The sequence below is a fragment of the Crinia signifera genome, chromosome 4 (assembly GCF_055691185.1).
Source record: "Crinia signifera chromosome 4, ASM5569118v1, whole genome shotgun sequence".
Taxonomy (NCBI): domain Eukaryota; kingdom Metazoa; phylum Chordata; class Amphibia; order Anura; family Myobatrachidae; genus Crinia; species Crinia signifera.
The window spans coordinates 285233224-285246426 of record NC_139220.1 but is presented as its reverse complement, the minus strand read 5'-3'; the positions used below and the strand labels follow the sequence as shown (position 1 = coordinate 285246426).

General features: G+C 44.8%; 1 protein-coding gene across 4 annotated transcripts; it reads right to left on the bottom strand.

Moving 5' to 3' along the window:
• Positions 1–344: 344 nt before the first annotated feature.
• GINS4 (GINS complex subunit 4) lies at positions 345–13130 on the bottom strand. 4 transcript variants are annotated; one of them, XM_083184859.1, is made up of 8 exons: positions 12794–13130; positions 12279–12388; positions 6426–6512; positions 6236–6349; positions 5916–6013; positions 5485–5573; positions 5303–5393; positions 345–1362 (listed from the first exon to the last, which is right to left on the bottom strand). In XM_083184859.1, the coding sequence occupies exons 2-8, from the start codon at positions 12369–12371 to the stop codon at positions 1266–1268; spliced, it is 669 nt and encodes a 222-aa protein (XP_083040985.1). In that variant the 5' UTR covers positions 12372–12388; positions 12794–13130; the 3' UTR covers positions 345–1265. The 4 variants fall into 4 exon arrangements, with proteins under 4 accessions (XP_083040985.1, XP_083040986.1, XP_083040984.1 ...); XM_083184860.1 differs by having other exon boundaries at positions 12914–13130; XM_083184858.1 differs by having other exon boundaries at positions 12279–12392; positions 12794–13129.
• Positions 13131–13203: the final 73 nt, after the last annotated feature.

The following is a 13203-nucleotide window of genomic DNA, read 5'->3' as shown; positions in this document are numbered from 1 at the left end:
GTAATTAACATGTGTCCGGAATTAAAGGGACTAGGTGGTAACCCTATCACCCAGGCAAAGAGAGCCTAGACTGGATCATCAGTAACAAAATGGCTGCCCTGGGGCTGAAGTGTACAGAAAGTGTAAAAGCCATAACAAAATGATATTGTGATCATGTGACATCAGTAACTTAACTCAGTGGGTAGATAACTGAAAGATAGAGAAGTCCTGCAAGGCCCATATGCAATAGCGGTCAACAGGGGGCTTAAACCTCTCAAAAGAATGTGAACGGTCTTTCCCTACAATAAATAATGCGCTGGGTGAGTGAATCCAGGTTGCAATTGTAATATGAGGCTTCTGGTTACTTTATACTTATTCATGAATCTTTTATAAGTCACTAATAGGGCCTACACATGGGTGATTTCAGGGCATTTTTTCGAAGCGATCTGACTATCTTGCCTAGAAAATGCCCCTACAGTACATCGCTCAGTGTGTAGGGGCCATAATGATACAAAGACCCATACATCACTATCAAGGCCAGTGTACTCACTGGAGAACACAGCGCTGTGTGCCAAGTGTCCTGAGCGATCTAGCATTGCTCAGAACGCTCAGCAAATCTCCCCGTGTGTAGGACCCTTTAGGTCACTCTGCAGATAATGCTCACTTTAGATCATACAACAAGTTTCGGTTCCCCAAACCTCTACAAAGAATGATTACTTTGGCAGACCATCGGAAAAGGGATAAATGTGAAAATATTACTCTCGTTCTGTATATAATAAGTTATAACTTGCTAGACATACCGTTATATTCCCTGAAACCCTATTTAAGTCAAACACTCACAAAATGTTTACCAAGGCAGATGTATCCTGAAAGCAGACATATTTAAAGTGTAATTGCTGGCCGCCAAATCATGCTGAGATATGACATTCCACAACATCTGGCTGATATTGTACGGTAGCAACTTTATACACAAAATAAATATTGGTGTCTATTTGAGATTCTCTAGATTCCAGTACAAAAATGAAATAGTCTCCAAAATGTTCTTCTCAGAGAATGACGTCCCAAATCCCAGCATGTAGACCAGTGTTACAGGTGGCAGATAAACGACTCAGGTGAAAAAATAGCCTCTTATTCCATTTGTTGTACAGCGAGCCTCAGGGAATATAACAAAAATGTTCAGCTTTTTTTTTGTTTTAGATCCGAGCTGCAGTCATTCATACAATGTCTGCCCCAAACTGGCTAAATCTGGTATTGCAGCGAGCAGTGAACTACAGATTTTGGTGGTTTCAGAGGAGTTTCACTGCACCAGAGGCCACGAGAGGAGCTATTGTGCGATACCGAATAAGATGCTGTGATCCAACTTCCATGTCTATGGCATATTCACTGTTAAGACAGAAAACGTTAGGTGTATTAGCAGTGATTCATTGGAACTTATTGTAATCTTAGTGACAGCAATCCATCCATCCCTTTCATGTAAAGATGATGAAACGTGATAAATGCAAAAACAGATGTACAGCAAGTGAAACTTCAAATAATTTAGAGTAACCAACTGTCACAGTTATGTTAAACATCAGAAGACAATGGGAAAGATGTACAGAGAAGTGGGCCAGTGGAGTAGTTGCCCATTATCAATGATCGCAAAATACACACTATAGCGCATTTTTATGGGCTACAGACAGTGAGGAGCCTCATGTTCAAAACTGAGCAGGTCCTGCAGGATGTGCTGCGAGTCACTGATCTTGTGTGTGCTGCAGCCATCAAACAGAAATCCTCAGCATCCCCCCCCATCCAAACACCGCCAGCAGCGTCTCTTCATTCAGTTTATACCCTGAACTTCCATTTTACCCTCCCTGCCCATTAGCACTGTGCTGTGATAGTCACTACAGCCCGCCTACAACCCTTCACCATCCACCGCATGTACATATCCAGAGTTCTACGAATGCCATCCGCTTGTGCAGCCCACCCATTGTCATGTGTGGGCATATATTGATCACTCAGGCCCACATTCCTACCAGCCTCTCCCATGCCGGCAAGTAACAATGCCCAACAAGCACTTAGCGCCTGATGTACTAAGCTTCAAAAAGTGGAGAGTGATAAACAACCAGCTCCTACCTGCCATGTCACAGGCTAGTGTCACTTTTGAAGCTTGATACATCTGGCCCTTTGTGTGACCAGCTCCCTGACCTCCATGTGACAGCACACCATGTGTGTGTACTAGCAGGGGCGTGTTCTCTAAGCGGGATCTCAGCACCATATGGCAGGGCCACTACTGTGTCTGCTGCTGAATGACTCAGGCTTTTCCTGCACACTGCGATCAGCAGTCACAGCACCTGGCAGGTGAATCTCTGACACCACAGGTGTTGAAGGGTGGGGAGATAATGGAGTTATCCATTACTCCACATGTTGTCCACATGGGGGGGGGGGAGATAATGGAGTTGTCCACAATGATGGAGATATGAGAGGGGTGTTGTCTACAGTGATGGATATATTAGAGAGGGGGTGGGGCGGAGACTCTGGATGGAGGAAAGATGAGAAATTCAGCTTTGTCCATATTGAGCGTCAGAGAGTGCTTAAACATCTAGGAGATGGAAGAGAGGGTGAGGGGGCAGGAGAGGTATAGTTGTGTGTCATCGAGGTGGTATTGGAAGAAAAATGAGCTTATGAGCACATCCAGAGAAGGGAGGTATACAAGGAGAAAAAAAGGGAGCCCCTTGGACAGAACCCTGGGGGGCTGCGAAGGGAGGATGGAAGGGGGTGAGTTGAAGGCCCCCTATACATTACAGCGACTTCTCCTTTTGGAGAAGTTGACTGCAATCCCTCTTGAGCCAGGAGCTCATGCAATATATTGCATGCAACCCCTGCCAAGCTTGCCCAGCAACTGAAGAGACTGCTCGTGCAGCCGGGGCGACAAGTAGGCTCCGGAGCAATGCGCACAGGACCATGCACCATGTTGGACCTGCTATCATTCACCTCCTCCTTTCCTGTGATTAATTGCTGCAATTGCAGGAAAAGAGCCCAAATTGCAGGTAAATTGCCTAGTGTATAGGGTCTTAAGAGGTGAACAAGGCCAGAATAGTGCTTGATATGCCAATAGTCTGGAGGATGTGGATGAGTACAGAATGATCTAAAGTGTTGAAAACAGCAGAAAGATCTAGAGAATAAGTAGTGAGAAGTGCCCCCTGGCCTTGGTGGAGAGCAGGTCAATGGTGACTGACCAGAACAGTTTCGGCCAGACTGAAGAGGATAGAGGATAGAGGATGGAATGGTCAGCGAGACAGCTGTATAGCCCAGTTTTACTTGCCTTTAATACGCCTTTGTTTTAGCTAGGTGGGGTCACTGCATTATTATCAAACTACTTGTGGTGCCATTATTATTATAAAGGCACCGTAGTTTTCAGCGCCTTACACACATGACACATAAGAACTATACAGAAACTCAGAACTAAACATTACAGTAACTGAAAAACTAAGAGAACAGGTGACAATTAGCACAATTCTCAGTACATAATACAGCAGAGATGTAGGGAAGCAAAGCAGTTGTGCATGAACTACCAGCAGCAGGTTTCTGTTGGAAGAGATAAATGATGATGAAAAGAGAAGCGGGTATAGACAGTTGCAGTGTATGTGAGTAGTAATTGAAGTACGAGAGATGAGGGTAGTGAGAAAAGAAGGGAAGATTTCCTGTTCCAAAGTGCTTACAACCAATCAGTTTCTATTTTTTTATATTGTATTTGATAAATTCTACCTCAAAGCGAATTGGTTGGAATGGGCAACTTCTCAGTGCCTGATAAAGCTGCTCCAATGTGTGTTTCAAACACATGACCGGAGCGGATTGGCTCGAGCACTATTAACAAACACAAGTTTTACCACTTGTTGACAAATGAGCCCCATAATGGTCAATTTGTGGAGGATTTCTATAATGAATTGGTGAGCCAATTTAGGACTACACTGGTCCTATGTTTTCCTAGACGAAACATGCACATATAATGGGAGAGGTCACTCACTAGAACTTTGCTCAGCATAATATAACTTCTAGGGAAATGTAAGGAAAATATCCAAACATACTCCACAGAAAGGAAATGACGTATAAAATTTTATATAGGCGCAAATATTATTTATAAGTCCCACTATGGTGTAGGAACTGCAATGAAAATCAGTGGACCCTATAGTTAGGATTTACCTTTCCATAAGAAAAGCCTCTTATGTCCTAGCCCCTGTCCTTAGAGTGGAGAGGTTGCCGGATAGTTTGTTACATTGCCCCCTGATATATTTGTACACGTTGACCATTTTTTCAGACTCGGATTTGCCGATTATAGATTATATAGATTATAAGTAGCCCCCTCAGTATGTCTCCCAAGGTGCATGACCTTAAATTTATCAACACTGTACCTCATTTTCCATTATGTTTTGCTCACTCATCTAGTTTGTTTAAATCCTACAGAAGCACAGAGACATATTGGCCAGTTTTAATCACCCTACATAGTTTTGCGTCATCCGCAAAGGTGGACAATTTGCTTAGTGTCCTATCCTCTAGATTGTTAATAAATGTTCAATAGAAGAGGCCCTAGCACCAAACCCTTTGGTACACCACTTAATATTGGTATCCAGTATGAACATGCACCCGCTGTTCTCTTTCCTGAAACCAGCTACAACTTTTTTCCCCTAATCCTAATTCCTCCATTTTATGGATCAGCCTCGTGTGGCACAGTGTCAAAGGCTGTTGCGAATCCAAGTAGACCACAAGTACTGCACTGCCAATATCTAGGTTCATACGGACTAATTAGGTTAGTTTGGCACGAACGGTTCCTCACAAACCCATGTTGGTTACTACAGATTACCTTATTTATATCTAAGTATTTCTGTATAGTATCTCTTAATATTCCCCTCAAACAATTTCCCTATGACCGATGTTCAGCTCACCGGTCTATAATTTGCTCGGTAACGTTTTTTTTATAAATCGGTACTACATCCACTAGTGTCCAGTCCCTTGGAACTACACCAGATGAAAATTTTTTTTTTTCAAACATGGAATGCAAAGGATATGGCAACTCCTCCCTTATGCTTTTGACAACCTGTAGGTTGATTTGTTACAGCTGCAGGAAGCTTTAGCTCTGACAACACACCACGACTGTTGGGACTACCTCCCAACCCAACTCGACAACACGTGGCACCATTTTATAAATCGTGTAACCATGTCACTAAAACACTGTAGTATTTCCTGAAATAGGCCACCTAAATTCTCTTTACACATATGGCAGCTTCCTGAGGGAACATAAAGCTAGGAATCCAATCTATAACTACGGGGGGCTCTTCTTCCCCCTCACCTCTGCTCGTCTGTCTCTGGTTCCACCAGAATGTTCTCCTGCGCCTGTTTCACCTTCAGGAACACAAACGAGTCCAGGTTTGGTTTGGGAACTAGAAGAAAAAAAGACAGAAAGGCGGGTTATCGCCACCACTTGCACAGACTATAGGTCGCTCTTCCTTCAGTCCCAAGTGATTAGCTTACCACATTTGAGCATATCCACAGTCTGTAAATTTGGTGGCATGTGACGGAAGGCCATGCTCTTTAGTAAGGTCTCTGTATTTGTCATATACCTGTGCGGACAAGAAATATATGTGTCACTGCCTCACCCTGTACATATATATCTAAGGCAGGCAATGTTCAAACTATGGCCCTCCAGCTGTTGTGAAACTACATGTCCCATCATGCTGGGATGTGTCATTTCACAACAGCTGGAGGGCCACCACAGTTTGGACATGCCTGATCTAAGGTTTACTAAAGCGTGAAATTGAAAAATATTGTTGTTGCCAATAGCAACCAGATTCTAGCTATCCGTTCTCTATGGCATTTTAGAAAAGCCAGAATCTAATTGGTTGCAACAAGCTTTAGTAAAATTCCCTTCTGATCTCACTATGGTAAGGATGTCCGTCACTTACTCCTTGGCAAAGGCAAACTCCTCAGGGGACAAGTGTGGCGGCTCCCCTTCCCCGCGCGCCTTCTCCTTCTCCAGGACATGTGGGAAAAACTTCTCAATCTGGCCAGAGAGGACACAGAGAGCTGGTGAAGACACCAGACAGGGATAATGGTTTTGCACAGAAAACGAGATTCATTAGCTGGCAGCGGCCTTCGCATGTGTATATTTATATTCAATCAGAACATTTAGCAACGTATATGCAATTGTCATTCTTTGAACATATTGAAGACAATCATACTTCTATTCTGATTCACATGGCTGTGTGTATACAACAATGGATACCTTGAGCAAGCGGCTGCGCAGATAGCTGCTGAGCATGAACCGGATCCGCTCTATCTCCATGTGGTGGAAACTGATCTTGAGATCTCCCTGTCGTGCTCGCTGCAAGTTTACTTCCTGCAGGAATAAGATAGGGATGAGAATGTGACAGCAATAGCTGAGTAAGTGAATCTCTCTGGAGATCGTAAGTTACCATATGATTCAGCTGCTCCATCACACACTCCACAATCTCAGACTTGCTCTCCAGGAGCTCAGGTGCAAACTTTTCATTAAGCCAGGCCTGCAGAGGGAGGCAAATTGGCGGTGTGGTTAGTTTTACAGGTCCACTTATAAAATATACATCAGATAAGGACACTTTAGCTCTCAAATTGTTTTATACAGATGTGTCTTCATACATTTGGCCTCAATTCGCCATTCACCACGAGATGCCTGGTGGGAGCGAGCCTGTAGCTCTGCTAAAGTCGCACAGCTTTCTTTTTCATCTTATTTGCATGTCTATGCAAATTGGACACAAGCAGCTCATAAAAAGTTATGCGGTATGCTTATGTTCTGTGTGCGACTGCAGCTGTATCTGCATATGAAAATGCTATGCTACAGTGTTTTCCTGTAATGTAGTCAAACACAGAGCCGAGGCCCTTATTCTAGTTGATTCGGACGGATGCGTATTTCGGACAGGAACCGAGTGTTCTTAGCCCCGCCTACCGTACGGATCGCTCACACCGTCCGAATGCGGTAAGATGCCGAGCGTACGGACCGCGAGTGGATGTTTCATGTGAACACCTCCTCCATCTGTGGTAACCTCCCCCATGCATTTTTCCCTATGAAAGCAGGGATATGGGCGGGCAGCTGGCACCTGACTGTATGCATATGGTAATGAGCCCAAACAGCCCTTCACGCCCCTCTCCACCCCCTGCTCGGATGGTTTTGTATGATCGTTTTCTGTACGGACCTTAAACCATGTTCGGACGTGCGAGGCGTTCGCACATGTGCAGATACAAAACATCGGCCATCCGACTGCACACGGAGCCGTCCGACTCAATCAGAATAAGGGCCATAGGTATGCTGCATATCATTTTAATCAGCATAGCGATGCGAATAAGACATTTTAACAGGAAAAGGCCCCAAAGCAGCCCCCCACACAGAGCTGTCTGCTGAGTACCTCAATCAGCCTCCAACCCCCCCCCCCCCTTCCCCCTCCCCTGGGCGTGTAGGAGGTACACTGAGCACATCTGGGAGGCAGAGTAATGCAGGACTCAGTGGGTTTTGTGGGGGTGGAGCTACACGAGACTCAGGCAGATGTAGCTTCATGCACAAGAGGTTGAGGAGAGGCTGCATTTCCAGACAACCCCCCTCCCCAGTCAGGCTGCACTCTATGTTTGTTTCAAAGTTAAGAGTGGGGGGGTGTGTGTGTGTGTATATATATATATATGTATATGTGTGTATGTTATATATGTGTATATATGAGGAGGGAGTGTGTCAGTGTGAGAGCACAGGCTGCAGGGTGAGGGAGTGTGATACAGCACAGGGGGAAGGAGTGTGGGACCAATGTGGGTACTTGTGTATTATCACAGCGCCCATCGCATACCACTAAATAGGGTACGCGATGAGATTTCTGTGTGAAAAAGCCCGAATGTACAATTAAATATCGCATGCCAGCAAATTGTTTAATTGTACAAGCACCCTGATGGGTGCATACAATGTTAAATGCCCCCAGAATGTTAAATGCACCCCCATTGTCAACACCAACCCGAAGCGTGGCGAGCACAGCGTTACGTGTCCTCCGACCTTTTCATACCCCCACTATCCACATCGGCGTGGAGTGGATTTTAAATAGTGTGGCGAGCGGACGCGGATTACTTTACATGTATTCCGCGTCCGCTCGCCACACTATTTTAAATCCACTCCTCGCCGACGTGGATAGTGGGGGTATGAAAAGGTCGGAGGACGAGTACCGCTGCGCTCGCCACGCTTCGGGTTGGCGTTGATAGTGGGGGTGCATTTAACATTGTAAGCACCCATAAGGGTGCTTGTACGATTAAAAATCGCATCTGATCGCATGCCGCTATATTGCATGCGATGCAGTACGATCAACATCGTGGGTGCCGTGATAATACACAAGTACCCCAATGCGTTTTATTTATTCCTGTATAGACCAATAGGTTTGTTTCTTTTCCTATTCAGGCCATTAAGTTTTTTTTTTCCTTGTCGGGTCCAGTCTGTTTTATTTTACCTGTAGGGGGACATTGGGCGGTATTCAATGTGAATACCGGCGAGGTGCAGCGAATCCTGTTTAGGATTCGCTGCACATTCGCCACGTTCTGGAGCCTCGCCGGCTCCGGTATTCAACGAGTCAGGGGCTCGCTGCCCCTGACCGGCGAATATGAGCTCCTGCGGCGAACGCAGTGAATATATGAATATCTAATGAGCGGCTCGGCTCCGGCGCCCCCTGCTGTGTAAAAAAAAAAAAATATATATATATATATTTTTTTTAATTAAATATATATTCATGTGCTTACAGCACATGAATAAAAATAGCATGCCCCTCAGAATAAAATTCCTGATTTTTTTACACCAAATGTAAAAAACAAAACACTTTATTTTAAAAGTTCACATTCCACTTCACCATAAAAAGATAGCGATTGCTACTCGGTGAATCATGGTGAAAAAAAACCTTCAAATGTATTCGCCATCTGGTCATTGAATAGGGTGATTCACCGTTTTAGTCAAAAATTTGCCAAACAGCACAAATTCGCCATAAAAACATGGCGAATCAGGCTCATTGAATACCGCCCAATGTTTTTGTTTGTATTTTCCTGTCAGGAATAGGTTTTGTTTCTCTGGGAGACAATAGGTTTTATTTTTCTCCTGAGTGCGCCAGTGTGTTTTAGTTATACTTATTCAGGCCAAAATATTTCTGCATTTTATTCCTGTAAGGGTGAACAAGTGTTTTTTTTTCCCAGTGGGGGACAATGTGTGTGACAGTGGCATTTCAGTCCTTGTACTTTTGGACACGTGCATGTATACCAGGGAAGGGCTTAGCAGCCGTATTAGCATAAAGTAATGTATGCAACTGTAGCAAAAGATGCAAGAAGGCTGCAACTGTGTCCCACTCAGAATCAGGCCGTATATAAAGGGAGTATCCTGCCCCTTTTGACAAACCCCACTCTTCAGTCCCCGACCTCCATTAGGGCTGCTCACAGAAATTTCTTGTGCCGGATTTACATCCCAATCCACCCCTGACTCCAACCATTCTATCCTGCTCTGCACCAATCCAGTAATGGACACAGGGCGCTTCCAGTTTATGTTTTAGCATGGGGGGCCACAGAGAAATCAGTGTATGGGGCCTGAGGATTTCTGTTGCCAGAGTTAATTTCTTTTTTTACGCAATCAGTGTTTATTATGATAAGACAACAAACATACATTGTAGTATAAACATTTTCATTCTCATTTGGACTACAAAGAGTACAAAAAGTGTCAGATTAAGTAGCATGCAGTCCATATTTTATTTGTTGACAAATACATGTATTAACATTTTAAACTGAAGAAAATAACACATTTTAGTGTAAAAACATTAAACAGGAAAGTAATATAGTGATAGAGGGGAAGTAAAGAGAGAGGGAAGATAGGAAAGCGGAGAAAGCAGAGAGGTAGATTCCAACCAGCGTCGTTCATGGTTGTGGGGCAGGTGTCAGTGGAGGATTACTAGCATATGATGCAGAGTCATGGCATTCCTTAAAGTTTAGCCAGGGAGACCAGGTGGTGGTAAAAGTATTAGAGGGAAGCTTGGAGGAAGAGGAGGATGTGAGGTCTTCCATAAGCATGTAGCGATCTATCCTTAGGAACCAGTGAGAGATTGGGGGCTGTGTTTGGGTTCTCCAGAAACAGGGGTGTGTGGTAAGGGAGTACCAGTAATCTGTATGGATAGCCTCCTAATTGTCGTCCAAAAATCAGTTAGTTTGTGGCACTGCCACCAGATGTGTAATAGGGAGCCTTGGGATCGTTGACATCGCCAAAATGTATCAGGAATAGTAGGGAACATCCGATGTACATGCACCGGGCATCTGTACCACCTTGAGAGGATCTTGTATTGGGTCTCAAGAATCTGAGTCGAGGACAAGCTGGCAAACGCATATTGGAATATGGTAGGCCACTGGTCGTCTGGTATGATAGTTGTTAACTCCGACTGCCATGCCTTAACAAAGGGGGGTAATTCAGGCAACAGAGCTTCTGAGCATATTTGGTAAATGACAGATACTAGGTGTTTAGGTGGAGTGTCATCTAAGCATATTTGTTCGAATCTGGTTGGGGTCCCTCTAAGTGGAGAGGTATGGGAAGATTGGATATAATGTAGGAATGCCCAGAACGATCTTGCGGGTATGGAATATGTCTGTTGGAGGTCGGTGAAGGAACGAAGGCCTGAATTGGATAGTAAATGGGAGACGCGGGAGATTCCAGCTACGGACCAGGTCGTCAGGGAAGGGGAGGCCGGTAGGGAAGTCCGGATTACCGAAAAGGGGCGCGGGAAGGGAGAGTCCAGGACTAAATAGTGAATGGGGTTTAAGTTTTTGCCAGCACTTCAGGGTGGGGCTCAATGTGGTGGTCGGGGCATGGTGGCGGTCCAGGGAAGTATACGTGATGGTAGCCCAGTTGCATGGTTTAATATGTGGATCCACTGTTTAGTAGAGGGGGTTCTAAACATCTCTACTATTCTATCTCCGTGTATTGCATAGTAGTAATGTAAGAACGGAGGGAGTTGTAGTCCTCCTCTAGCTCTGCTATTAACTAAAGTCGCTTGGGAGAGACTGGCTTTACCGGTTCCCCAGATAAAATTCCCTATTAGGCTCTGTAGGGATTTGAAGTAGGAATTAGGAATTGAAATCGGTAGGGTCTGTAAAAGATATAACACTTTGGGAAGGATGTTCATTTTCACTGTGTTAATCCTACCAAACCAGGAGAGTCTCAGAGGGGACCATCTCTGGAGATCCACTTTTAGTTTAGTCATAAGGGGGAGAAAGTTAAGTTTGAAGAGGTCATTAATGTTGGGGGATAGTAAGACTCCCAAATATTTTATATGGGAGGGATGCCAGAGAAATTGGTAAGAACACCCAAGACCCTCCACACTGCTGGCAGGAGTAGAAATGTTAAGGGCAATTGATTTGGAGTAATTTATTTTGAAGTTGGATAACAGGCTAAACCTGTGAAATTTCCTCATAAGAGCAGGCAGGGTAGTCACGGGCTCAGTGTGGCTAGGAGGTCATCAGCAAATAGCGCCAATTTGTATTCGCGGTCTCCCACCTGTACGTCCCTATTGGCCCGGATCGCCCGTGCTAGGGCTTCCATACATAAAACAAAAATAGTCGGTGAGAGGGGGCAACCTTGGCGTGTGCCATTACTTATCATAAAGGGGGAGGAGAGAGCCCCATTAATTCGGACCCTTGCAGAGGGGGAGCGGTATAAGGCAAGTATACGGTGCAGACAATAAGATCCCAATCCCAAACTGCGGAGAAGACCCTCCATAAACTGCCAGTCAACCCTATCGAAAGCCTACTCCGCGTCCGTGGACAGGAAAAATGCATGCTGCTTCCCCCTTTTGATATTGTGAATCAGATCTATAAGTTTGGAAGTATTGTCCTTAGCCTCCCGACCTCTCACAAAACCTACTTGGTCGTCATGTATCAGGTCAGGGAGCAGGGACCCCAATCGATTGGATAATAATTTAGCATATAATTTTACATCATTATTCAGGAGGGAAATAGGCCTATAACTGGCACATTGGGTGGGGTCTTTCCCTTCTTTAGGGATTATTGTGATATGAGCTTCAAGTGATTGAGGGGAAAAGCCTACGGTGTCTGAAACTGTGTTACAAGCCTTCAGGAAAAAAGGGGGAGCAAGGACTTACAATAAGCTTTATAATAGCACACAGGGAAACCGCCTGGGCTCTTTCCGGATGGTGTTGTCAGAGTTAATTATCACTGTATATTTGTGGCTATTAAAAAAAACCCTGCTAGCTGCAAATATTAAGCTTAACCCTGCACCCAATTCTCACCTCTTCCAGTTTGCTAATGAGTTCCGCAGGAGTCAGGACCTCCTCGCTCCCTGCATCAGAGTCCTGGTCGGAGACACCCAACTCCTCTTCCATGGTGCAGATCACTGACTCTACCTTGTAAAGAAAAGCAGGTGCGTAAATATTGAGGTGATCAAACAAAAGGGGTGTACACACCTTGCAATGTACTTTCTATTCAATCCGGATTGAATGCACAGCATCATGTACATTTTATTTAGACTATATAGAACAGATCTGCGCGTTTAATTTAATTTTGCTTAATCGAACAGTGTGTACATCCTAATACATACATAAAATCTGCCATTATGAAGAATTATTTCGATCACTCATAAGGTGCGTGGCAGGGGCCATGCAGTGATACACCAGGGACAACCAGTGCAAGGTGTCCGGCTGCAAGCAGTGATGCATGCAGTATACCTCTCAAAATAAACTCATTCCAGTGGGGATAAAATGCTCTATACTGAGACTTTCGAATATATGATTGTCGGAGTCCTCACCTCTAGTGAAACAACTTTTTATTTTGAATTAGCAGGGAAGCCCAGATACAGAGCATTGCCTCCCTCTGGAATGAGCCATGTTGGAGGTTGTAGGCAGGTAAGGGATGGAGGTACGGTCACCTGTTATTCTCACAGTCTCTCCGGTCCCCGCACTACATGTGCCGCTGCAGTGTTTATTATCTCTTCTCAGTTCTCACTTTTTGCCGCCAAACTAATCCGTGACGTCACTGAAAGGATGGGCTGACTAAAAACAGACGCAGAGGCGCCTCATACATATTCATAAGGGGAGGCGCTGCGGTCTGTAAATACAGAAGCGGCCACAAGGCGGCCAGCACGACTCTAGTCGTGGTACTGGTATATTAAACGTCATCGCTCGGAGCGCAGTGCCGCCTGATATCCGGCAGAGGGCG